Source organism: Oncorhynchus clarkii, chromosome 19, assembly GCF_045791955.1.
Source record: "Oncorhynchus clarkii lewisi isolate Uvic-CL-2024 chromosome 19, UVic_Ocla_1.0, whole genome shotgun sequence".
Taxonomy (NCBI): domain Eukaryota; kingdom Metazoa; phylum Chordata; class Actinopteri; order Salmoniformes; family Salmonidae; genus Oncorhynchus; species Oncorhynchus clarkii.
Window position 1 is genome coordinate 32,506,264 of NC_092165.1, and position 27,528 is coordinate 32,533,791.

Consider the following 27,528-nt stretch of genomic DNA (forward strand, 5'->3'; position numbering starts at 1 on the left):
TGTCTGAGAGTCTTTAGGTGCCTTTTGGCAAACTCCAAGTGGGATCTCATGTGCCTTTTACTGAGGAGTGGCTTCCGTCTGGCCACTAGCATAAAAGCCTGATTGGTGGAGTGTTGCAAAGATGTTTGTCCTTATGGAAGGTTCTCCCATCTCCACAGAGGAACTCTGGAGCTCTGTCAGAATGACAATCGGGTTCTTGGTCCCCTCCCTTGGTCACCCAGGCGGCCAGCTCTAGGAAGAGTATTGGTGGTTCCAAACCTCTTCCATTTAAATATGATGGAGGCCACTGTGTTCTTGGGGACCTTCAATGCTGCAGAATTGTTTTGGTACCCTTCCCCAGATCTGTGCATCGACACAATCCTGTCTCGGAGCTCTACGGACAATTCCTTCGACCTCATGGCTTGGTTTTTGCTCTGACATGCACTTTCAACTGTGGGACCTTATATAGACAGGTTTGTGCCTTTCCAAATCTTGTCCAATCAATTGAATTTACCACAGGTGGACACCAAGTTGTAGAAACATCTCAAGGATGATCAATGGAAACAGGATACCTATGTATATATCTTATTTCTGTTTTAAATATTAATACCTTTGCAAGTAGGTATGTATGTTTTCACTTTCATTATGGGGTATTGTGTGTAGATTGATGAGAATTTATATTTATTTAATTTTAGAATAAGGCTGTAACGTAATGTGGGGAAGGGGTCTGAATACTTTCCGAATGCACTGTATATTTGGATGACGAGCAATCTCTTAAGGTTGTCTCTCCTAACAAACAAAAACATTGAAATGTTACATGGGAGTAATATAAGAGGGTTCTGAGGAACAATATGTGGTTCTCGGTTGCAGAGATAAGGTAACCTCATATGGATAATTGAAGTCGTGGTACAGCAGCATTCAACAGTACAGTATAAACCCCTTCAGCCTCCCAGCAGGGCTCAGCTTGGCAGAGGGAACCAGGCTGGCTGAGAGAGGGAACCAGGCTGGCTGAGAGAGGGAGCCAGGCTGGCTGAGAGAGGGAGCCAGGCTGGCTGAGAGAGGGAGCCAGGCTGGCTGAGAGAGGGAGTGGAGGAGTAGGAGGAGGGAGTGGCTCACTCTGACATGGAGGAGAGGAGACCGCATGGAAGTCACAATCTCAAATATGATTTTAGAGATTTATCCCTCTCACACACACACACACACACGTATATACACACATACAGACTCGCATGCACACAGATCTGCTATTTCAAGGCTTGGCTCAACCAGAGATCTGCTTGCTTGCTTTGCTTTGTGCAGGATCAGTCAGTCACTGTTCAATAATTCATTAGTCAGAGATAATGGTGGCCAGTCAGTCCTTCCTCCCTCTCTGACTGACTGGTGCTATTTTGGAATCACTGATTAGACCCACTCTCACTGTTTCAGTGTAGAGCTCCAAATATAAATGCAACATGTCTTAGTGAATACTTGACCAAAACACTGACAAGAACCAGACAAATCTGACTCATAGTAGATTGGCTAGATACTCACTAGATACTCACTAGATACTCACTAGATACTCACTAGACACCATATTTACTTACTCATAATTTGCATTGTGTTCATGTATTTTTTTTATCAGATAATCTGTTACTCTTCTATACAACTTATATTGTGGATGCAATGGTGTAAAGTGTTTAAGTAAAAATATGTGCTACTTAAGTAGTGTTTTTGGGTGTCTGTACTTTACTATTTATATTTAACAATAATAATGTACTTTTTACTCCATACATTTTCCCTGACACCCAAAAGTACTCATTACATTCGGAATACTTAGCAGGGCATTCTTAAGTATGATACTTAAGTATATTCAAAACCAAATACTTTAAGACTTTTACTCAAGTAGTATTTTACTAGGTGACTTTCACTTTTACTTGAGTCATTTTCTATTAAGGTATCTTTACTTTTACTCAAGTATGACAATTGGCTACTTTTATCACCACTGTGTGTCTATATTCTGACAGAATGTCACCAGGCTGTTGTTTAATAGTATGGCCCGAGGTCTAAACTTTACTTCATTCATCTCAATCAATAGTTTGTTAACCCCTGACCTCATCAATCAATCAATCAATCAATCAATCACGCCTTCCTTTAGGCTACTATCCATCTATTAATATTCTAGTGTGTCCTGACACACACATCACATGATTAACCTAACTGAGTCAAGCCAAACCAAAATGTACTGAGCTGGCCTAGATATGCATCCACCATATTTGCTGGAAGTATCAAGAGAATATGCAAGCCAGCAGGGTTTGGTTTGGGTCAGCACGATAGTGTAAAAAGGGTAGGAATGTGATCAGTGGTGACTGCCACACCCTAGGTGCTATTTCCATGAAATGTTGTCCATTATCAGCCCAGTCCCAGTGATCTGATAAATGAACGATGGAGAGGATAAAGGCTACTGGAAACAGAGTTTCAACAGGATGAGGAAACAGTAGGGCAGACTCATTCTCTAATCTCTTTCCTGTCATGATTGAGGCAACAATAACAACATCAAAGGATCAAATAGGATTCTGGGGCTGGTGGAAACCGACAGACAGAGACAGAGAGAGCCCACCTCAAGTGAGACCCCACCCCAACACACAGACACACACACACACACTTAATTCCCATCCCGTGGTGAACAGAGGTGTGAGGAAGGAAGGAGGTGGAGAAAAGGACACAGGGGACGCGCTCCGGTAATGGCTCCTGAATCTGACACCACACCTCCAAAACACATCATACAGTCGAGATCTGTACCAGGCTGTACCATTAACAACGTAGGAGACTGCAGCACATACTGAATGCGCAACGGGCTAGGCTAATAATAACCCAGAATCCTAGCATGTATAGTGAGCCAGGCCACATACTAATTCTACCAGCTCTCACTGTCTCACGTCAGAATTAGACGTTCATCCATGCTTCTCAAATATCAAACTTCAAAGTTGTTCCAAACGTCAAATTTTGAAGCGTTTAAGATTAAGTTTAGCCAGTAACTCAGAATTTCTAAGCTCATAGTTAAGTTCAGGCATTAACTCCAAATTCTTAAGGTTAAGCATTAACCCCAAGTGGTTAAGGTAACGGTTAAGGTTTGGGATAGGCTTAAAAAAATATATATCAAAAACAACTTTCTATTGCTGGATTTGAACTTGCAACCTGTGGAATCAGAGGCAGATCCTTATGCCCATTGCAGTCCACAATGCCCTAGCAAAACCTACGTCTGCTCCCGACATCCTCAGACATGGACGGACGTCAAATACTGACTTGTATCACGGGTGACCTGGCTGTACTAATTCCATGCTGTGATAATGAATCTGACAAGGAACATGGACATCCTTCCTCTCAGATCTCTTTAGCTGTGCTGGCTGTGGCTGGATGATGGGTGACAGATGCTACAGTCTGGGACTGTATTAATAAAGTGTCTCGAAAAGGTGTGCTGATCAAAGATCAGTTTAGCCATTTAGATCATAATAAATATGATTATTTGGACAGGAGGAACCTGATCCTAGGTGAGCCGGATGAGATGGTTTATAAAAACGAGCCCAGGTCTGAGACTAGCCAAGCCAGAGCCATGATGATGAAGTTACCGAGGCATCCCCTCCCCACCCCACTATGCTCAGCATTTACTGGGCAGCAACATTCAGCCAAACCTTTCTCTTCTTCCCCCTTTCAGGGTGGGATTGAAAAGCAGCGAGTTAAGAAGAGAGGAAAGGGTGGTGGGGCCAGGGGTATTAACTAACTAAATAACGCTCACTGGGAGTTTTGTTTCATCATGCTCAAAACACACACACACTCCAATACAGCTGCAGAAAGGAAGGGAAGGGTAGGGAACCTACCTCACACATGCTAGAGGGACGGGTGGAGAATATGACAATCACATCCCATAAAAGCAACAGAACAGAAGCTACCGGAGGTAGCAGCCTATGCCTAGGGCCTACAGGCTGGTCAAAGGAGGTAATGATCAGGCTATTGTCCATCCCAGCTGGGGACAAGGGCTGGGACAAGGGCTGGGGCTAGGGCTGGGGCTAGGGCTGGGGCTAGGGCTGGGGCTGGGGCTGGGACAAGGGTGTTTGTGTATGCGGCAGGCAGCCTCCTAGCTCTGCAGGCCAGGCCCCTTTAACAAAGCAGAGGGGCTCCCCCTTCTCCACTGCCTCCTCTCATTCTAACGGCAAACAGCCCTTAAATCAGCCTGCTAGAGAGGATTAGACACACACAAACCCTCCCTTCTGCCTCCCTGTAAAACACAGCACTAACGCAACACAAATAGATAAACACAGACATAACAAAAAAATCCAGCACCTACCTACCACATTCCTCTTCTCTTCTTACTCCATTTTCCTTTTCCTGAGTGTTGGCGGAGACAGATTTGCAGCGCGACATGAGGCGAGAGAGAGAGGGAGGGAGGTGCCTGATGTGACCCACTGCGGGGCTGCTGCTTGCTGCCTGCTACTGCTGCCTCTCGACCAGCGCTGGGTGGATGGATGGTGATGATGCGGTGCCTTTCAGGAGAAAGGCCCTGCCTGTCGCCTTGGAAACTAAGATGTAATGGAGAGGTGGTGCTGCATGATGATTGGTCCAGGCAGTGTGGTGCTTGTGCTTCCCCCTCCCACAGGAGCTCCCTGGTTAGGGGTGGGAGGGGCTATAGAGGAGAGAAACGGAGCAGGCTGAGCAATAAAAAGAGCTGGGTTTTTTAGTCAGAGGAGGAAGTGATCTTTCTGGAAAAAACAACAACCTCATCTAGCAGCAGCACAGACAATACAACACATCTCCCCTCCTCTTATCTCACCTCTCTCTGTAACAGCAGCATGGAACACAACACTGGTGAATGGTTCTTGTTTCTAACACTTATTCAAAGTAAGCATAGATTGCTCTATCCAATTGTGCAATTGTGTTATCATGTGTCTAATGTAACTGTTGAATTATGAAAGGAGCAATTATATTTGCCAATTGCACTGTGCAACAGACCTACATTAGAACAATAAGATAAAGATAGTTTAAGACAGATATTACAGATCGACTATGAATGCTATTTTTTTTATTTACAGTATAAGGATTTGATTTTGAATCAAATATTGTCAAATGCAGCAAAATAATAGTTTATCTGCAAAAAAATGGATGTAAAAAAATATATAATATTAGTTCAACATATTATTATTTTTTTGTATCTCCTTGGTAATGTAGAATTCATTTGTACATTACCATATTCTGTGATAATTTACATAGATTGTGATGGAACGTAATGCTTTTTTAAATAAATAAAAAAGATTCATTGCAATATTATCACAAATCTATTCTAGTCTACTATATCTATTCTGTATTCTATATTTTATATTCATCCCAAAAGCATCAAGCTTTTCAATTCATGATTCATATCCTAATGATGAGCCAATACCAGGCCAATACACTAGATGGCGGACATGTGCTATCGTCAAGGAATATCATGGGGAACAACTGTTCAGAGAAGCTTCCATCATGCTGCTTGTGGTTCATGGTTTACATTTCAAACGTGGAGTTGGGTTTTACAGTGTCGATGAAATATGTATAATTGCATTTTATTCCTGTAACATTTCGTATCAACCATCCTTACCTGCACTTGGACACAAGTCTAAATCCATTGATCTGCTTGTTGTACCGTAAGGTTCATGTTGCATATGTAGGACTACTGCTAGCCGGGATTTAAAACTTGTCACGCACTCGATAAAGACTGAAAAAGGATTGTCAACTGCACATTAGAAATGGTATAGCTGGTATGCACTGTGCCTTTCTTACACTTCTCTCATTAGAATTAAAACAGCAAACGTACTACAATTTTGCTTCGTTTTTCATAGTTCAAAGTGCGCTGTTTTGAAGCCCCGGCGCCTCCATCTTGACACCTCACCATTGTAAAAGTATTTTGGAAGCTATAGAAATGCATTTATTAAATTCTACATTTGTTTTTGCCACATTTATTGTATTACAGACACCTTAATGTATACTTTAAACTATATTATGTGAGCTAAACATAAAAAACATATATACATGTTTTTTCTTTAAAGGATCATTTTGAGAAAGTGCTAATGTTACTGTCCACCACTATAACAACAAAAAAAATACTTAAAAACCTGTAATTTTGTCCTTGAAACATTAAAATGAAATACTGTAGAATTCCAATAATTCCTATGCTTTTCTGAGGTGTGCCAATAGGGTGGCAGCAGAGACCCGGAGGGATGACTGCTCTGAGAGATGACATATCAGTAGGTGGCAGCATAGAGACACTGAGGGATGACTGCTCTGAGAGATGACATATCAGTAGGTGGCAGCATAGAGACCCTGATGGATGACTGCTCTGAGATGACGTCGCAGCTGAACCCTTTTGGAGAATCCCTCGCTTTGCCTCTTCCTCCCTTACGAGGCGTTATACGTGTCTATACCTTGATTGTAAATTGTAATATTCAACTAACGACTGACAAGGCAATGCCGAAAAAATTGTGATTATTGGAAGACTGGAACAAGAACCTGAAGTGACGACTGCTAAGGAGAAGAGAGTGGACGATTGTAAGTGGAAATTTCATTGCAAGCTTCTTTGGAAGACTGTTGTGGAGAAGTGGAGGGAGACTGTAGGGGGCACAATAGTAGCTACAGTTCAGACTGTTGTGGAGAAGTGGAGGGAGACTGTAGGGGGCACAATAGTAGCTACAGTTCAGACTGCTGTGGAGAAGTGGAGGGAGACTGTAGGGGGCACAATAGTAGCTACAGTTCAGACTGTTGTGGAGAAGTGGAGGGAGGGAGACTGTAGGGGCACAATAGTAGCTACAGTTCAGACTGCTGTGGAGAAGTGGAGGGAGACTGTAGGGGCACAATAGTAGCTACAGTTCAGACTGCTGTGGAGAAGTGGAGGGAGACTGTAGGGGGCACAATAGTAGCTACAGTTCAGACTGTTGTGGAGAAGTGGAGGGAGGGAGACTGTAGGGGCACAATAGTAGCTACAGTTCAGACTGCTGTGGAATGTTGACGAGAAGCTTGTTATGTGGCAGGTAGCCTAGTGGTTAACGTGTTGGACTAGTAACTGAAGGGTTGTTAGATCGAATCCCCGAGCTGACGAGGTAAAAATCTGTTAACCCTCTGTTTCTAGGCAGTCAAAGAAAATAAGAATTTGTTCTTAACTGACTTGCCTAGTAACATGTGGAATGATTAAATCCCCTGTAACTATTCCCCAGGTTGTTGATGTAACTGAGAACTGTTCAGTCAACTTACCTGGTAAAATAAAACATCTGACTTAAGGAAATGACCTCTCCAGATTGTGCATGTTGCTGCTAGTTTTTAATTTATTTCATTTTTTTGTGATCATTCGATTCAAATAATGATACATCTGAGAAAATCAAACTTTATTTTATAGTAAAATACATATTTTCATGTTGCTGCTAGGATGTTTCCCCACTAGGTGGCGTACTTTCATCACTTCTCACCTGGGGAGATGTGTGACCGGGACATCAAATTAATTATGCTGAACTCAATACTCACTGACACTCAAAGCAGGATCTGCAATAAACAGATATCAGCTTGAAGAATGAATGAATATGACTCCAGTCCTGTCACATGTTGATTGTGTTGCATTGGTCTTCAGCTACCAAATATGACCTTCATTCTATAGCATGTCAGTCCAGCACTGACCAAACCCTGTAATAATATTCCCAGCTGTATTAGAAACATAAGAGCATATTTCAACACCATTTAGACTTAAGGTGGGAAAAAATGAAACAAAACTCTTGATTTTTTTTCTCTCAAAATCATTTATTTACTATAATACATAGCAGATGTTAAAATCTTAAGAGTTTGTACACTGGCTTGAATGAGGCAGATCTTATGAACAAATAAAGTTGCTTTTTATTGAAACTACACAAAAGGTATATTCTACCTAGCAGCTGCTTCACACGTCTTTACGCCATCCCTTCTCTCCCCAACCCCAGATCTGGAGTGTCTCTATAGAGAAAAATAACAATAATAATCGGATGCGTCTGAAATGGCACCCTCTTCCCTATATAGTGCACTTCTTTTGACCAGCGTCCATAGGGCTCTAGTGAAAAGTAGTGCACTACGTAGGGAATAGTGTGCCATTTCAGTCACAGTCATAGTCTTAAAGATGTCTTCTATCTGTCAATCTGTTTCACTCCATCACAACTTAAACTTTTCCTTTCCAGAACTTTCTAAGCAGCTTCTTTTACTTACAGCAAAACAAAATGCAGTACCATCTACAAAGAAGCAATGAGTCTGTGTTCATAAAATGAAGGGAATTAAGTACAAATAATCTAACCCAAAATGTTTGTTTATCATAACAAAGAAATCTGATTATAGTAGGTTTTACAAGATTATACAGAATTTCAGTACCCCATGGTATTTTGCTATATCAGCAATCTTATTTGCTGATAAATATATATACTTTCCCCCTTATTTAAGAGAAACAAAATAGACATATAACCAAAATATGATATTAAGAATTGACATCTTTGCATGACGAAAATAATGAATGAACAATACATACAATTTGACCCCCGTTTCAATGTTCCCTCAATCAAGTTAGATAAAAAATATGATCTGAATGAAAGCTGTTAATCTTGAGTTGTAAGTTCAGTCTTTTTTCTTTTTTTAATCGTTCATCGTCATTTTTAAGTGACAAAAAAGACATGCACATGTTTTTCAACGAACAGAAGAACAACACAAATGTCTCTTTTCGGTGGGTAGCACCACCACGGAGAAATTCAATCAATTAAACAAACAAAAACGTACGTAGAAAATAACAGAACAAGAAAAAGACCCCAGACTGCTTTGTAATGCGTTTGTTTCAGAGTTAACGCAGAGATGTGCCATTAGGGTTCTAGTAGTGGGATGCTCCCTTCATAAGCTTCAGGAATTGCATGAGTTCTGCTCCAATAGGAGAACGAGAGGAGGCCAGGCAGTCTGTCTGCCTGTCTGTTATGTCCCAGCCTGGTGCAGTACAGCATCAGTGACACCGTCAGTCTTTCACATAGAGTCCCCTACGAGGCATTGAGAGCCGGGTGAGAGACAAAGACCACAGCACCAGCCTGCTAACTTTCACTGTCTTTCTTTCCCTCGATCCCTTTAAAAACAAAAATCATACTGCTAAAAAAACAAGAATCCATCATCATCATGGCCAAATGTCTACACTGGTAGAAGCATTATAACAGATTGTGCATCATGTAATGTCAAGTTCACTTGAATGAATGGAGGGTTTTTGACAGTCAGACTTTCTTTTTTTAATCGAATAAACAAAAACAAAAAAACAACTATCATAAATATATTTTCCTCATATTTTGCAAGGTGTAGAGTTGAACAAATAATTTCCGCATCACATGTTTGTGCCCCCCCTCTCCTGGAGGCATAGTGTCTTTATTAAGGTAGGTGTTCATCACCAGAGTAACGGGTGGACAGTCTCAACCCTCAATGTCGTATCTGTCGGAAACTGGGTAAAGGTACGGCACTGAAAGAAGAAAAATGCTATTTTTTATTTATTCCTGGGGCATAACTATATCAGTTAGTCACCCCTGAATCCAGTCAGTCAAAGGGAGCAGAAAACAAAGGTGATAATGTAATGTGGTTGTTTTGTAGTCAGGGAGACTCCATAGAGAGGGGGAAGGGAGGACACGTCACCCCATGCAACCCCACCAGGCAGCACCACTCCCAGCCAAGCCTACTCCCTACCCCACCTGGGTCCTCCGATCCTGGGGCTCGAGGCCTGGGTAGTGGGGCCTGGGCTCTGGGGGGTCTATATGAGTGGGTCAGGCTGCAAGGACATACTGTGCTGGATCTGTTGGGGCTGGAGAGGAGGGGGCAGCTGCAGGGGCAGCAGGGCCTCCACCATGCTGTGACAGTGATGGGGTGGTGGGGTGCTCTCGGTGCTGGAGCTCTCCTGGATGTCTCCACCGTAGAAAAAGTAGTGGCTCTGCTGGATGAAGGACTCGATGACCGACTGGTTGAGCTTGGTGGTTGAGAGTGTGTCCTTGTTCTCAAAGTCGGGACGCATCAATGTGGGCCAGAAGCAGATGGATAGATTGTCGGCCGTCATCAGGGTAGTCTTACTCTGCTGGCTCACCCTGGGGAAACACAATTTCATTGATTTATTCCAACCTTACTTATATTGTACTTGATTTAGACAGGTACAGAATTAGAGTGGGACACAGAGAAGTGAACCCTGGTCTCCGGGAACAATATATACATGATATATACAAAAGTATGTCAACACCGCTTCAAATTAGTGGATTCGGCTATTTCAGCCACACCCGTTGCCGATAGGTATTTAAAATAAGCACACAGCCGTGCAATCTCCATAGACAAATATTGGTAGTAGAAAGGCCGTACTCAAGAGCTCAGTGACTTTCAACGTGGCACCGGCATAGGATGCCACCTTTCCAACAAGTCAGTTGTCAAATTTCTGCCCTGCTAGATCTGCCCCAGTCAACTGCAAGTGCTGTTATTGTGAAGTGGAAACGTCTAGGAGCAACAACGGCTCAGCCATGAAGAGTTAGGCCACAAAAGCCACAAGCTCACGGAACGTGACCTTTCGAGTGCTGAAGAGCGTACAAATCGTCTGTCCTTGGTTGCAACACTCACAACCAAGTTCCAAACTGCCTCTGGTAGCAACGTCGGCACAAGAACTGTTCGTCGGGAGTTTCATGAAATGGGTTTCCATGGCCGAGCAGCTGCACACAAGCCTAAGATCATTATGCGCAATGCCAAGCGTCATCTGGAGAGGTGTAAAGCTCGCCGCCATTGGACTCTGTAGCAGTGTAAACACGTTCTCTGGAGTGATGAATCATGTTTCACGAATCTGGGTTTGGCGGATGCCAGGAGAACGCTACCTGCCCCAATGCATAATGCCAACTGTAAAGTTTGGTGGATGAGAATTAAAGGTTGGGGGTTGTTATTCATGGTTCGGTCTAGACCTCTTCGTTCCAGTGAAGGGAAATCTTAACGCTACAGCATACAATGACATTCTAGACGATTCTGTGCTTCCAACTTTGTGGCAATGGTTTGGGGAAGGCACTTTCCTGTTTCAGCATGACAATACCCCCATGCACAAAGCGAGGTCCATACAGAAATGGTTTGTCGAGATCGGTGTGGAAGAACTTGACTGGCCTGCACAGAGCCCAGACGTCAACCCCATTGAACACCTTTGGGATGAATTGGAACGCCAACGGCGAGCCAGGCCTAATCACGCAACATCAATGCCTGACCTCACTAATTCTCTTGTGGCTGAATGGAAGCAAGTCCACACAGCAATATTCCAACATCTAGTGGAAAGCCTTCCCAGAAGAGAGGAGGCTGTTATAGCAGCAGAGGGAGGACCAACTCCATATTAATGCCCTTTATTTTTGAATGAGATGTTTGACGAGCAGGTGTCCATCCACATACCTTTGGTCATATAGTGTATCACAAAGGAAAACAGAGATGTTCAGGTAGTATCTCTCAGTTTCAAACTAAATTCTTCCCACTGAACACGACTCAGTCCAACTACATGACTGTATGACTTGGTTGTTTTCATGATTACTGTCACGTAACTAACATTGTGTATACTTCACAGCTTACTTCAGATTCCACCCAGTATCAGTCAGTTGAAGGCAGCCTGAGACACTTTCTGATCCAGTTTCACAGCGTTGTCTCTTACCTGTTCAGATGAGTGATGACGTATTTAAACACCTCGTAGTTCACGGCAGGGAACTTCCTCACTATTTCTTTCAGCACTTGAAGTCTTTCTATGTGGTCCACAATTTCTGAAAGGAGGAGGAGAACAGAGTTGGCTTTTTACTAATTCCTTCTCATGGGAGAGGAAAAAAAGAGAAGAAATAGCACAAAGGCGACGGGGCTGCCAAAAACCACCCACACAACAAACACACTAAAACACTAGCTAGGGCCTTAAGCAGATACAGCATTGTCGGTATCATCTGGGGGCACAATGTCTCACAATGTGATTTTCTTGTCACCATCTGTTTAATAATAGCAGCACTATCTTAGATAAGTAGGCCTAACTCCCATGTGATATTGCCAAGTAATAAAAGACGTAGGGACAAACCATGCGTTAGCATATCAAACCTTTCAAAAAGCATTTAACATAAAGTCTAATATTAGACCTTTCTGATATACCTTATATACCTGTCAAAAACTCTGACGCCAGGACTGTTGTGGAGGTCACCTGGCTGAGACTACTTAGCTAATCAATACTGTCAAAACTAGGGATGCAATCTTCAGTCAATCTGCTGACTAACCGACCCTCATTAACCGGTCAACAAACAGTTACATTTTTTCCAAACAGTAAAATTACGTGACCAACAGAAAATACTATGCATGCATACAAGGAACGGACATTTTTCATGAACACATGCAACAACAGCAAGCCTATCGGCTCCCAGGCAAAAGGCTATAGACTATCATTGAGCATGCAACTGCTGTAATGAAGCAGCCAATAAAACATAATTTGCCAAAATGCTATTAGCAGGAAACCCCTGTTATAAACAGCACACCTAATGCGAGCGGTTCCATCTGACAGAGATGAAAACCTCCGGGAGAAATGTACAAAGAGGGGGATCTAAGCTGCAGGACTGTTTTTTACTAGCACAGACTGGAATATGTTCCGGGATTCTTCAGACGGCATTGAGGAGTACACCCCATCAGTCACTGGCTTCATCAATAAGTGCATTGATGTTGTCGTCCCCACAGTGACCATACGTACATACCCCAACCAGAAGCCATGGATTACAGGCAACATCCTCACTGAGCTAAAGGGTAGAGCTGCCGCTTTCAAGGAGCGGGACTCTAACCCGGAAGCTTATAAGAACGCCCTCCAACGAACCATCAATGAAAAGAATAGTACTACACCGGCTCCGATGCTCGTCGGATGTGGCAGGGCTTGCAAACTATTAAGACTACAAAAGGGAAGCACAGCCGAGAGCTGCCCAGTGACACAAGCCTATCAGACGAGCTACATGACTTCAATACTCGCTTTGAGGTAAGTAACACTAAAACATGCATGAGAGCATCAGCTGTTCCGGATGACTGTATGATCACGCTCTCTGCAGCCGATGTGAGTAAGACCTTTAAACAGGTCAACTTTCACAAGGCCGCAGGGCCAGACGGATTACCAGGACATGTACTCCGAGCATGCGCTGACCAACTGGCAAGTGTCTTCACTGACATTTTCAATCTATCCCTGTCTGTAATACCAACATGTTTCAAGCAGACCACCATAGTCCCTGTGCCCAAGAACACTAAGGTAACCTGCCTAAATGACTACCGACCCATAGCACTCACGTCTGTAGCCATGAAGTGCTTTGATAGGTTGGTCATGGCTCACATCAACACCATTATCCCAGAAACCCTAGACCCACTCTAATTTGCATACCGCTCCAACAGATCCACAGATGAACACCCCACGCTGCCCATTCACAACTGGACAAAAGGAACACCTATGTGAGAATGCTATTCATTGACTACAGCTCAGTGTTCAACACCATAGTGCCCTCAAAGCTCATCACTAAGCTAAGGACCCTGGGACTAAACACCTCCCTCTGTAACTGAATCCTGCACCCCCAGGTGGTAAGGGTAGGTAACGAAACATCTGCCACGCTGATCCTCAACACAGGGGCCCCTCAAGGGTGCTTGTTCAGTCCCCTCCTGTACTCCCTGTTCACTCATGACTCATCACCGACAACGACGAGACAGCCTATATGGAAGAGGTCAAAGACCTGACCATGTTTTGCAAGGACAACAACCTCTTCCTCAACATGATCAAGACAAAGGAGATGATTGTGGACTACAGGAAAAGGAGGACCGAACACGCCCCCATTTTCATTGACAGGGCTGTAGTGGAACAGGTTGAGAGCTTCAAGTTCCTTGGCATCCACATCACCAACAAACTATCATGGTCCAAGCACACCAAGGCAGTCGTGAAGAGGGCACGACAAAACCTATTCCCCCTTAGGGGACTGAAAATATTTGGCATGGGTCCTCAGATCCTCAAAAGGTTCTACAGCTGCACCATCGAGAGCATCCTGACTAGTTGCATCACTGCCTGGTATGGCAACTGCTCAGCCTCCGACTGCAAGGCACTACAGAGGGTAGTGCGTACGGCTCAGTATATCACCGGGGCCAAGCTTCCTGCCATCCAGGACCTCTATATCAGAGGAAGGCCCTAAAAATAGTCAGACTCCAGCCACCCTAGTCATAGACTGTTCTCTCTGCTACCGCACGGCAAGCGGTACCGGAGCACCAAATCTAGGCCCAAGAGGCTTCTAAACAGCTTCTACCCCCAAGCCATAAGACTCCTGAACATCTAATGAAATGGCTACCCCAGACTATTTGCATTGCCCTCCTTTACACTGCTGCTACTATTATTATTATCTATGCATAGTCACTTTAATATGTCTACCTACATGTACATATTACCTCAATTAACCGGTACCCCTCGCTATTGTTATTTTACTGCTGCTCTTTAATTATTTGTTACTTTTATTTCTTACTTTTTTAGGTATTTTTCTTAACTGCATTGTTGGTTAAGGGCTTGTAAGTAAGCATTTCACTCACTGTAAGGTCTACCTGTTGTATTCGGCACATGTAACAAATAACATTTGATTTGATCTAATAGCAACAACTAGGATGGGCTGCTAATATGACAAGGATGGTGCCTTTGGCTTCTGGACAACAAAACAAAGTTGATATGAAAACCAATAAAACAGGAGCGAAATGCTGGTTAATTGCATGAGGAAATCTTGCCTCCACCTTTCTCTGGTTGGATTTGGACTAGGCTACTTTGAAGCAAGGTAAGACATTCCTCATTATTTGAAGTTAAGTTCAGGTTTCAAACATTTAATACAGCCTCAAGTTCCCATTGTAAAGTGGTGGGTGACCTGCTGATAGCCTGCCTACCGTTGACTATAGCCTATGCACTCATGGCAAATGGGAAGTGTGTTTTAACTATGAGCTGAGATTGAGAAATAAAACTAGTAGCTCTTTTTAATCATGGCCATCAAAACAATTCTTAACATGCAACTGCATTTAGAACTGTTATTTGTTGCGCAATGACTGGGCTTATAAAAGCACGTTTCACTCCAGTACCAGCTGGTCTCGCGTTGTCTGACAGCTGATAGGCCATTCCGCTCCTCAGACTAGACTCTATGCTGTGTGCATGACGACTAGCAAAAATTCACACGAGCCAATTTAATTCCACTGAATTATGCAAATTAACCTAGACTGAAAAGCATGACCGGTCAAATGTATTTTTTGGCGGCTAACCGATTAGCGGTTAACCGTTAAGATCCCTAAGTCAGAATGTCACAAAAGGAATGAGTGTGTTTGCTATTTGCCCCAGAACTGAGCGTGGTGCACCAAGGCTGGCCTGGACTGAGACAGGCTGCATAACAAATGGCACCCTATTCCCTATATAGTAATACTACTACCCTATGGTCCTGGTCAAAAGTAGTACACTACATAGGGGAAAGCGTGCTATTTGGGACGCAGACCAAGACTTGAAGGTCCTCCAAACACCTCCACATTACGCTGTTTGCACAATTATCAGAGGGAAACGCTCAGTTCTGCAGAGCTGCTCAAACCCCGAGAGACAAGCTCCAGGAATGTCTACTTCCATCTTCCCCCCCTCATTGAAACCAACCAATGGCCTCTATCTCTCTCCTCCCTCCCTCTCCTCTCCCCTGGAGGGAGGGAGGGAGGGGACCTATTTCTGGGACATTAATCTGCAGCAGCGAGACAGACAGTGAGGAAGGAGGCTGCTGGGTTGGTTTCAACAGTGATCAGTAATACATTACTGCAGGCCCAGGATTAGATGACTCAAGCAAGGATGATATCCTACAGCAACACACAGTATACGGCCCAAATGGCACCCTATTCCCTATTTAGTGCACTACTTTTGACCAGGGCCCATCAAAAGTAGTGCACTATATAGAGACTAGGGTGTCATTTGGGCCACCCCCAGAGACAACCAGGCAGGGGGGAAATAATGCAGATGCATGAAAATCTTTTGGCATCCTTGGGCAGGAATTAGTCTTTCAGGAAGACGGCTGTGAGCTGAGTGTGATGCGACTTAAAGGTGTGAATTATAACTGGGGTTGGAATATTAATGCAGGCATGTCTCAGTGTTTCTGCTGTAGAACTACAAGTGTGTATACAACCATTCAGAGAGAAGGTGAGCGGTTTGTACTGACAGGAAAGGGCGAGTATCTCAGCAGCATCTCTTATTTATATCTTGCTTTCCTTCCAGCTGACTTTATGAGAGGAGAAGGTGGCTGGATGGTACTAAGGGAGACACTATGAGGGTCATGGAGGAAACCACACCCACTCACCAACTAGTGCTTCAAGAGGCACAGACCTGCCCTACCAAATCTAATTTAATTGGTCACATACACATGGTAAGCAGATGATATTGCGAATGTAGTGAAATACCCTGCCCCGGCACCAGTTTTACACCTTGATAATTTTGCAAACGAGCCGCAAAGGTCCCCAAATCAACATTTAATGCATCTTCAACCAAAATGTTCAACTGAAGGCAAAAGTTTTTAGATGGGAGAGGAAGGGACAGATGTAATCCTAATATATGTTGAGTGAACAAAACATTAGGAACACCTTCCTAATACTGAGTTGCACCCATTTTGCCCTCAGAACAGCCTCAATTCGTCGGGGCATGTACTCTACAAGGTGTCAAAAGCTTGCACATGGATGCTGGCCCACGTTGACTCCAATGCTTCCAACAGTTGTGTCAAGTTGGCTGGTAGTAGATCTCTACTCCAAATAGCTCATTCCATCTCATCCCACAGATGCTCAACTGGATTGAGATCTGGTGACTGGGCAGGCCACTGCCCTAAGCTGAATTCACTGTCGTGGAACTATTCCTGGACAATCCTAGCCTTGTGGCATGGGGCATTATCCTGCAGAAAAAATACATTTGCAAATGGATACACTGCCATGAAGGGATGCACCTAATTGGCAATGTTGTTCGGATATCCTGTGGCATTTAATTATTGCTCTACTTTTATCAAGGGGCCCAATGTGTGCCATGAAAACACATCCCACCACACCACCAGCCTGCAATGTTGACATGCAGCATGATGGATGCATGTACTCATGTGGTTCTCCACACCCTTGTCCTCCCATCAGCGTGAAACAGCAGGAACTGGGATTCAACCGACCAGGCAATGTTTTTTTAATTTTCCAGTGTCAAGCGTTTTCGTTCCTTAGCCCACTGCAACTGCAGTTTCTTGTTTTTTGCTCAAAGTAGTGGAACTCTGTAAGGTCGTCAGCTGCCATACCCCATTCGTGTCAAGGTACGACGAATTGTGCATTCTTTTATGAGTCATTGGGCACCAATGTTGTACTGGACTGGCAGTTCAACTGTAGCCCGTCTGTTGCTCTGAACAATTCGTGGCAGCCTCCTTTTCTTTCATCAATGACCGTTTTCGACCACTGGCCTGCCGCTGTCTCCTCCCCTTCATCTACGCTGATTGAAGTGGATTTAACATGTGACATCAATAAGGGATCATAGGCTGACCAGGTGAATCCAGGTGAAAGCTATGTCATGGAAAGAGTAGGTTTTGTACACTCAGTGTATAATGGTAGGAGAAACACTGCCTGAGACGTAATATAAAGCATATAAGCCACGGGGTAATACTAAGTTTCGTTCACATCTGCTTGCAGTTATAAACTGTGGAATATAGCACCATCACTCTTCCTGGCAAACATCCAACATCATGAAGCGTTGCTACATTCTACCAGCTAAAGTACACTTGAGGTTCAAAAACAGAACAGGCTGCACCTGAAATGTGACAGTAAAATAAACGACACAATGAACTGAGCAGGACAAAAATAAAAACTGGGGTACTGTTAAGACCCATTGAGCAAGAGAGAGAGAGAAAGAACTGGCTGACCTCGTCTTCTCTTGCTGCTGGCTGTGATTTGAGGGGAAGAGGGCTGAGGTGCTGGGTGTCAACCCTCCCCACAGCTGTTAGTTACTGAGTTAGGACACTGGACCCTAAAGACCAGACATGGGTTGATATAAGATTTGTTTTCTTTGAATCGCATTTAATTTCGCCTGCCTGAGAGTGCCAGATTGGCGGGGTTTGCTCTGCCACTTTTGGGAGTATTGAATTAGGCAAGCTCAACCAAGCGTAGCTAAAAGCATTTGAAAGAAACTAAATAGTATCTGAACCCAGGTCAGCTCTCCAGACTGACAGACAGCGTATGTGTAACTAACAGTACAGTACTCACTGGCTGCCTCCACCAGCTCCGGGTGCAGGATGTAGGGGATGAGAGGATCAGGAAGGTCAGCGAAGAAGGCCTTCAGAGCCCCCGCCACAGCATTCACAGCCACGTCCATCACTATCAGGTCCACACTGTGGTCTGCAGGGGGGAGAGAGAGAGAGACATGGCTTGATTGGTGAGGGGAAGAAAGTTAACAGTACTCACAAAGCGTCTTTGGGTTTTAGAAAAAGAAAAAAAATCATATGTATTAATACTTATTATTATTATTATTATTATTAGAGAGAGCCCCAGAGTGAAGGAGAGCGGGGGAGTAAGAGAGAGCAGGAGGAAGTGAGAGGAGAGAGGGGGGTGAGATAAGAAGAGAGTGGTGAGAGGAGGAAGAGGCCGAGAGAGAGAAAGAGCTAGTGAGGGCAGGACAGGGCCTAAGGTGAACTGACAGCTGTCAGAGTAGATCTCTCTCCCAGACAGCAGAAAGGGCAAGAGAGGGAGAAAAATGCACTTAATTCACAAATTCCTGTGGTGGAAAGAGAGAAGAAGGAGAGAGAGGAAGAGAAATAGAGAGAGGGGCGGGTGAGACAGGAAGAAGAAGAGCGGGTGGAAGGAGGACTAATGGTTCCGGGCCAGCAGGCAGATTCATGCCCATAGTGTCTCTTTTGGGCAAACTGTGTCTCATGGATAGGAAGTCATTTGGCCACTCAGTGGAAGGAAGATTTTTTTCACCCAGCCCCTTTGCACAGCTCGATGGCTCAGATTGACTGGTATTGGATTTGAAAGATGGATGAAAACAAAAAGGGAAACGGGTCTTACAATGGGGCTACAGATGGGAGAAACTAAATCTATGGCCATCGTTCCCCTCTGGGAAATACAACCAACCGGTGAGCCTATGCAGTAATTCAATTCCAGACAGAAAATAAAAATGCAATTAATTGATTGCTTGTGCAAGTCAATTTGACCCGGTCCAGGTCAAATTGCACTATATATATATATATATATATATACATATATATATATACATATATATATATATATATACACACACACATATATACACACCAGTATTTTTCAAGCAAGCGAGAGAAGGTAGCAGAAAGATCTCTATGCAGCCGAGTGGGGACTATATCAACATCTATTCTAAATCATATTATGCAACATACCCCATCTGTCCCTAATTGGCAGGTTAATACAATCAGCCTTCCCCTGTGTGTTTTAAGACTCCCATTGATTCACAGTAATTCACTCTAATACTGTACCTAGTCCAGCTCTTTCATGGACAAACATCCATAATGCTTGTGGCTGAATTTAAACAATTAGGAGGGAAATTTAAAGTCCTTGGGAACAGTCATTATTGGTTGTCTCAACCAATTCCTTTCCTTCTGACATCTTAATGAACCAGTGTGATTTAAATGTGTGTCCAGTTTATAAATAACAAGAGAAAAAGACTAAGGGCAAACATGTCACGTGGGTATGAAGGGATCGGGAGACAGACGCAGGAATGCGTAATAGTTTTTTTTATTGTACCCAAATGACGGCGTGCCATTTAAAGGCATGGGGACCAAACAAACACGTAACAAAAACACAGGGTTGATACCCAAACAAAAGAGTGAGGAGTACCTTGAATAAATAACTCATGGGACGAGACCCGTAATCATCTGTGCAATCCGCAGGGGCACGAAAGCCCAAAACACACAGCACAGGTACTCACACGAACCAACGGACATTGTAACATTAAATGGACAGGACAATGGTGAACCAAAGACACACTTTTACAATTACTAATTCACTGGGAATAGGGGCGAGGTGTGCTTAATGAAAGTTCCGGAGGGATCCGTGAAAAAATATATGAATATTTTGAAGACGATAAGGGAAAAATGAGCTTTTAAAAGAGAAAATAATGTAAGAGCAGTTGACAGTTGCAGACGTGTTTTACCTTGATCAAACTGCTTCTGAATATTGTCTTGATCGGTCTTGTTTCCACTCACACGATACAGGCCCTCTGTATTAAGTCCTGGAAGACAAAATAAGAGATATTTGGAGATATTATGAAGTACAAAAAAACAGCCTACTAGGCTGACCTGCTATCAACATAGTTTGATTTCCACTGGGAAAAGGGTAGGAGAAGTCTAAAGCGGTTTTCCCTCTAGCAGTGATTTCAGATCAGAGAAAAATGTAAATGCAGACACAGCCACATTAAGCATGGCTGAACCATCTTACACTTACACACACACACACGCACACACGCACGTTGACAAGGAGGAAGGAACAGACACAGTTAAAGCTTGTGGATCCTGAGGCCATGCTTTGAGGAGGCAGCAACAAGCAGCCTAGCGCTACCCTGATCAGTTTGCCAGGTGTCCTCAGATCACACCAGCTGATCTGAGGACAGCGCTTGGGGAGCATCTAATCAGCTGCATAATGCAAGCTCTGTGGGTGTGTGTGTGTATAAGCAGTAAATGTGCGCTCTGTCCGTGCTCGCTGCAATGACAAACTGCAGTGGGTGTGACCTTGCAGCACATACACTGAGCAGCAGCACTGAGGCAGTTTATACTATAGCCGGGCGCTCCCACTCACACACACAGCGTGGGCTTATATATTCCTGAGACGCTGTAACATGTCAGAGCAGGTCCTTTCTTACAGCACTCAAGGTGAGACTGATGTGATGACACACTGGGTTCATACTCTATAATACTGTAGCACAGCAGTACAGGTGCAGAGGAACAGGTAGGAGCTGAATTTCTTGCTCACCAGCAGCCAGATAAATGGCAGGTGGCAATCCAGGTGAATCACACACTGCGCAGGACTGACTAGGCTCCGTCCCAAAGTCCCTATATAGTGCACCAGAACCCATAGGGCCATTTGGGACACAGCCCTAGCTTAGTTATGACATTAACGTCTTATGGAAAGTATTAATTTCCTTTCCCAATTGGTCCTTGTGCAATTTGTGTGTGAGTCTGGTCGGCGGTGTAAGGCCCCTCCTGACACTGTCAGCAGAATGTAAGCTCACAGGCAGGGCAGGAGCATGAACACAATCTTGCTACACACACACACACACACAGAGAAAACGCTGCACAAGAGCAGCACTGAGGACATTTCCATGGCATGATAAGATAGAGATAAGAGCTTCCATTTTATAGAGCGTAACACTGACTCCCTCTTAATGCTGTCATTCCTGACTTATGCTCTGATTTCCTCTAACCACTCGTTCATGTGAAGATAATGTTTCCTGTAACCACCATTAGAAGCCATTTAAAAAGCCACTCAATGTAAGTTAGGATCTATTCTGAGAGGTGAACGAAGGCATGCTAAGACAGCGGTAAGCTAAATACCACAGTCTAATGACTTGCTCTACATCCCTTCAGAAAGTATTCACACACCTTGACTTTTTCCACATTTTGTTATGTTAACGTTACAGCCTGAATTTAAAATGGATTACATTTAGATATTCTGTCACTGGCCTACACACAATACCCCATAATGTCAAAGTGGAATTATGTTTTTAAACATTTTTTTACAAATCCATTAAAATTGAAAAGCTGTAGGTATTCAACCCCTTTGTTATGGCAAGCCTAAATAAGATCAGGAGTAAAACTGTGCTTAACAAATCACATTATAAGTTGCATGGATTCACTCTGTGTGCAATAATAGTGTTTAACATGATATACAAATATTCCAAAACATGCAACCTGTTTGCAATAAGGCACTAAAGTAAAACAGCAAAAAAAAAACAAACAAAGAAATGTACTTTATTCCTGAATACAAAGCGTTATGTTTGGGGCAAATCCAACAACACATCCTTGAGCGGCACTCTTCATATTTTCAAGCATGGTGGTGGCTGCATCATGTTATGGGCATGCTTGTCATCGACAAGGACTAGTGAGTTTTGTATGATAAAAATAAACGGAATAGAGCTAAGTCCAGGCAAAATCCTAGAGGAAAACCTGGTTCAGTCTGCTTTCTAATAGACACTGGGAGACAAATTCACCTTTCAGCAGAACAATAACCTAAAACACAAGGTCAAATATACAATGGAGTTGCTTACCAAGATGACATTGCATGTTTCTGGGAGCTAAGCTAGAGTTTTGACTTAAATCTGCTTGAAAATCTATGGCAAGACTTGAAAATGTCTGTCTAGCAATGATCAACAACCAACTTGACAGAGCTTGGAGAATTTAGAAAATAATGTGCAAATATTGTACACATCCAGATGTGCAAAGCTCTTAGAGACTTACCCAGAAAGACACTGATTGTTGCCAAAGGTGATTCTAACATGTATTGACTCAGGGGTGAAAACTTATCTAATCAAGATGTGAGTTTTTCATTTTTACAAACGGTCACATTTTTCTTCCACCTTGACAGAGTATTTAATGTATATCGTTGACAAAAGAAATGACACATTTTTTATCCCACTTTGTAACAACAAAATCTGGAAAAAAGGGGAGTGAATACTTTCGAGAAGGCACTGTACATAGACACAGGTCTCAGCCATAGAAATAGAATGTAGCCTAATTGTTCTAGTCATTCTATTTCTATGGTCACAGCGCCTGTTAGTTCCACCCCACATCATGGCTTTTCTGACTGTTGCCATGCCATCGTTGAAACAGCACTCACAGAAGAGTGTGACCCTGGTTTTAAGGAGAAACGGACCTCAAACTGTGGGACTGGCAAGCGAACAGTCCTGTCTAGCTGATATATGCACATGCCTCATGGTTGTAATTTAGACACCAGTTCATCTGTACCAGGATGCAGCTTTAGTTATTGTGTGTTTGTGTGTGTGTGTGTGTGTGTGTGTGTGTGTGTGTGTGTGTGTGTGTGTGTGTGTGTGTGTGCCGACGGGTCGAGGCTTTTGACTGGATGTGACCCTTCCTGCTTTATTTAGTCGAATGACTGGGAGGAAGGTTGCAGCCAAAGACAATAAGAACAAAATGAACTCAAATGAGTGAGGGAGGGAAGTGCTACGGGGAAGTGATCCGAATTTAGATGTGTTCTACAAGCCGGATGTTCTATTGTCCTCCTCCCTAAATACTCTAACTCAGCACCACCATCTCCACCAACACTACTACTACACTCACTCTGTCTGGAAGTCGGAGCTAGCCTGGACCCAGATCTGTTTGTGCGGTCTTGTCAATGCCAAATCCTACGGAGTTTGCAGGTGCAAGACAGCAGAAATAGATCTGGGACCAGGCTAGTACAGAACATAGGCTCACCTTACAACTACAACTTCAGGAAATACCTGAGGAGACTGATGGCAGAACTGGAATTTTTGCATTTCAAAATCTGATTAAATGGAACCTCCAGCGGTAGATAAATCTCCTGATATCCTGGGTGTGACAGTTAGTTCCTGTGTAGTCATATCGCCGTAGAAACTGTGGAACGATCCACTACAGTGTTTTGTTTAACTGCTGGACAGCTGCCAGGATCGTTTTATTACCATGGCAACAATAAAATCCAATAACTGAATAAAAACCTCTTCCACCTGGCCTCTGGTTGTCCCATGATGATACTACAAAAAGGTCAGCAGTTAGCTAGTTATCAGATGTAACAGTTAACACGGTTGTTGAACACAAAGCTCGAGTTTAGGCTTAGATATGGTAACTACAGGCCAGGGATCGTCAACTAGATTCAGCCACGGGCCAATTTATTTATTTGAGCGGATGATCAGGTGGCCAAAACATAATTACAAATAATTTGTAGACTGCAAATTGACCACAAGAAGCCCTAACATATATGTTTGAGTAAAACATTTTAATTCAAACCTTGCTTACATTTGTATACAATCATATATATTATGCATGGGAATACTTTTTGAACAGATTTGCTAAATTAAAATCACTTGGAGCTGATGACAGTTGGGGAACCCTGCTGTAGGCAGTATGTCCCATAGTTTAATTTCCAGGCTAAATAACATTGAGGACAATTTTTGGCATCAAAATTGTCAATTAAAATCCAATAGAAGCCAAACTCTTCTAGGCAACAATGGCATGAGAAATATGCTGTATTAAACCAGTCAGGTGGCAGAGCTGAGAGAGAGTTGAGAACTTCACCATCATTGCCCATCTTCACAATCCTCCTGACCTAATGCTATCCTACATCAGTATCTACAGTAGGCCACAGATTCCCACCCATATTCCACAAAAATAACAGAATAAAGTGTTTTATTAAACCCATTGATCATGACAAGGACTCAACTAATTCAGTCAGAGACTTGACTGTTGTGGTGGTGAAATGTTCTGGTCGTTTGTAACTAGTAGCTACTCTGTCTAGACTGGAGTCTAGGGCCCTATTCCATCCTCAGTGGAGGGAGGCTGAGGCTCAGGCCAGTGCTTGCTTACTTCACAAATGGCACCCTATTCCTTACATAGCGCACGGCTTTTGACAATAGCACAGAATAGTGCACTATGTAGGGAATAGGATGTCATTTGGGATGTAGCGGTAACAGTAACTAACTACATTGTATTAAGAGACAAGAGCATCCTAGCCGACTCATACAATTCCAGCAGAGGTCGACCGATTAATCGGAATAGAACGACAGATTTTCGTCTTGTCAGCTCGGGGGATCCAATCTTGCAACCTTACAGTTAACTAGTCCAACGCAATAACGACCTGCCTCTCACTCGTTGCACTCCACAAGGAGGCTGCCTGTTACGCGAATGCAGTTAGCCAAGGTAAGTTGCTAGCTAGCATTAAACTTATAAAAAACAATCAATCATAATCACTAGTTAACTACACATGGTTGATTATATTACTAGATATTATCTAGCGTGTCCTGCGTTGCATATAATCTGACTGAGCATACAAGCATACAAGTATCTAAGTATCTGACTGAGCGGTGGTAGGCAGAAGCAGGTGCGTAAACATTCATTCAAACAGCACTTTCGTGCATTTTGCCAGCAGCTCTTCGTTGTGCGTCAAGCATTGCGCTGTTTATGACTTCAAGCCTATCAACTCCCGAGATAAGGCTGGTGTAACCGAAGTGAAATGGCTAGCTAGTTAGCGCGCGCTAATAGCATTTCAAAAGTCACTCACTCTGAGCCTTGGGGTGGTTGTTTCCCTTGCTCTGCATGGGTAACGCTGATTCGATGGTGGCTGTTGTCGTTGTGTTGCTGGTTTGAGCCCAGGGAGGAGCGAGGAGAGGGACGGAAGCTATACTGTTACACTGGCAATACTAAAGTGCCTATAAGAACATCCAATAGTCAAAGGTTAATGAAATACAAATGGTATAGAGGGAAATAGTCCTATAATTCCTATAATAACTACAACCTAAAACTTCTTACCTGGGAATATTGAAGACTCATGTTAAAAGGAACCACCAGCTTTCATATGTTCTCATGTTCTGAGCAAGGAACTGAAACGTTAGCTTTCTTACATAGCACATATTGCACTTTTACTTTCTTCTCCAACACTTTGTTTTTGTATTATTTAAACCAAATTGAACATGTTTCATTATTTACTTGAGGCTAAATTGATTTTATTGATGTAATATATTAAGTTAAAATAAGTGTTCATTCAGTATTGTTGCAATTGTCATTATTACAAATAAATAAATAAATAAAAAATATGGCCGATTAAATCGGTATCGGCTTTTTTGGTCCTCCAATAAATCGGTATCGGCGTTGAAAAATCATAGTCGGTCAACCTCTAATTTCCAGCTTAGTGTATTAATAATTGTTCATCCTTGCAGCCCTCTGTGCCCATAAATCACCAGCCCCATACAATGCGGGAGAGGAAAGGAGATGGGACGGGTGAACTAGTCTGTATCCCAAATAGCCCACCCTATGGGCCGAGGTCAAAAGTAGTGCACTAGAAGGGTCTCCCGAGTGGCGCAGCAGTCTAAGGCGTCACTACAGACCCGGGTTCAATCCCAGGCTGTTTTAACCCGGCCGTGACCGGGAGACCTATGAGGCGGCGCACAATTGGCCCAGCGTCGTCCAGGTTAGGGGAGGGTTTGGTCGGCCGGGATGTCCTTGTCCCATCGCGCTCTAGCTACTCCTTGTGACAGGCCAGGTGCATGCACGCTGACTCCGGTCACCAGCTGTAGTGTTTCCTCCGACACATTGGTGTGGCTGGCTTCCGGGTTAAGTGAGCAGTGTGTCAAGAAGCATTGTGGCTTGGCAGGGCTGTGTTTCAGAAGAAGCATTGCGTAGACCTCCACCTCTCCTGAGTTCGTACGGGAGTTGCAGCGATGGGACAAGACCGTAACTAGCAATTGGATATCAGGAAATTGAGGAGAAAAAGGGCTAAAACAAATACAAAAATGTAATAAAGAAAAGGGAATATGTAGGCATTTGGGAGAAATACATAATACAGTAGGATGCCATTGTTAACTATACTGAACAAAAATATAAACCTATGAAGAGTGTACCATGAGCTGAAATAAAAGATTCCAGAAATGTTTCATATGCACAAAAAGCTAATTTCCTCTAAAATGTTGTGCGCAAATTTGTTTACATCCCTGCTAGTGAGCATTTCTTCCATGTCAAAATAATCCATCCACCTGACAGGTGTGGCATATCAACAAGCTGATTAATACACAGGTGCACCTTGTGTTGGGGACAATAAAAGGCCACTCTAAAATTGTCTGTAATAAAGCCCTTTTGTGGGGGAAAACTAATTCTGATTGGCTGGGCCTGGCTTCCAAGTGACTGATTTCCTATGAACTTTAACCCAGAAGGCTAGGGTTTAAACAATTATACTGTAAACTTTGATGACAAGCTTAGGTAGATACTCTAGACAAGACACATAACTGCTCCTCTCTTCTCTGGAGCTGAGTGAGCACACTGACCCAGGGTTTATCCCAAATGGCACCCTATTCCCTATATAGTGCACTACCTTCATGCAGAGGCATTTGGACCAGGAGTAAAAGAGTGAAGGATAAGCTCATAGACATCAAGCCCAGTTGGCAGAGCAGAGTCTGTCAGTGGACGTAAGGTTCCATCAAGAATGTGTACACCTACAGCAGAACAGACAGTAAGAAGCAGCTCCCCTGGTACTCGAGAAGATTTAGCAGAATGAGGGATGGAGGGAGGAGAGGAGGCACGGCAACTGGGGCCTGACACTGCTACTGCACTGACTAGAGGACAGCAGAGAAGGCAATCATTAACATGAACTCCTTCTCTCTCCCTCTCTCCTCTCTCGATCCTCCTCTTCTAGTGCTGACTGGATTGCAGCCAGGCAGACTGGATTGACTGCCACACAGCATACCTGGGCAGAACCTCATCATGTTACCTAGGGTCACAAGAACACCTCGCGGAGAGAACATTCATTAAGTGTGTAGTTGGAGCA

The 27,528-nt window shown here is 43.5% G+C and overlaps 2 protein-coding genes across 2 annotated transcripts in view; both read right to left on the minus strand.

Moving 5' to 3' along the window:
• The window catches only part of LOC139375052 (A kinase (PRKA) anchor protein 6), a 181,932-nt gene extending 177,460 nt beyond the window's left edge, over positions 1 to 4,472 (minus strand). Inside the window, exon 1 of the mRNA XM_071116434.1 lies at positions 4,301 to 4,472. The gene's annotated coding sequence lies outside the window, so the exon portion shown is untranslated. The remainder of the gene's footprint in view (positions 1 to 4,300) is intronic.
• A 3,274-nt stretch (positions 4,473 to 7,746) lies between these two features.
• LOC139375051 (rho GTPase-activating protein 5-like) overlaps positions 7,747 to 27,528 on the minus strand; it is a 36,878-nt gene continuing 17,096 nt past the window's right edge. Inside the window, exons 4-7 of the mRNA XM_071116432.1 lie at positions 20,180 to 20,257; positions 18,259 to 18,390; positions 11,657 to 11,762; positions 7,747 to 10,085 (exon numbers count right to left, since the gene is read on the minus strand). Of these exons, the coding sequence (XP_070972533.1) occupies positions 9,758 to 10,085; positions 11,657 to 11,762; positions 18,259 to 18,390; positions 20,180 to 20,257 (644 nt within the window). The 3' untranslated portion in view covers positions 7,747 to 9,757. The remainder of the gene's footprint in view (positions 10,086 to 11,656; positions 11,763 to 18,258; positions 18,391 to 20,179; positions 20,258 to 27,528) is intronic.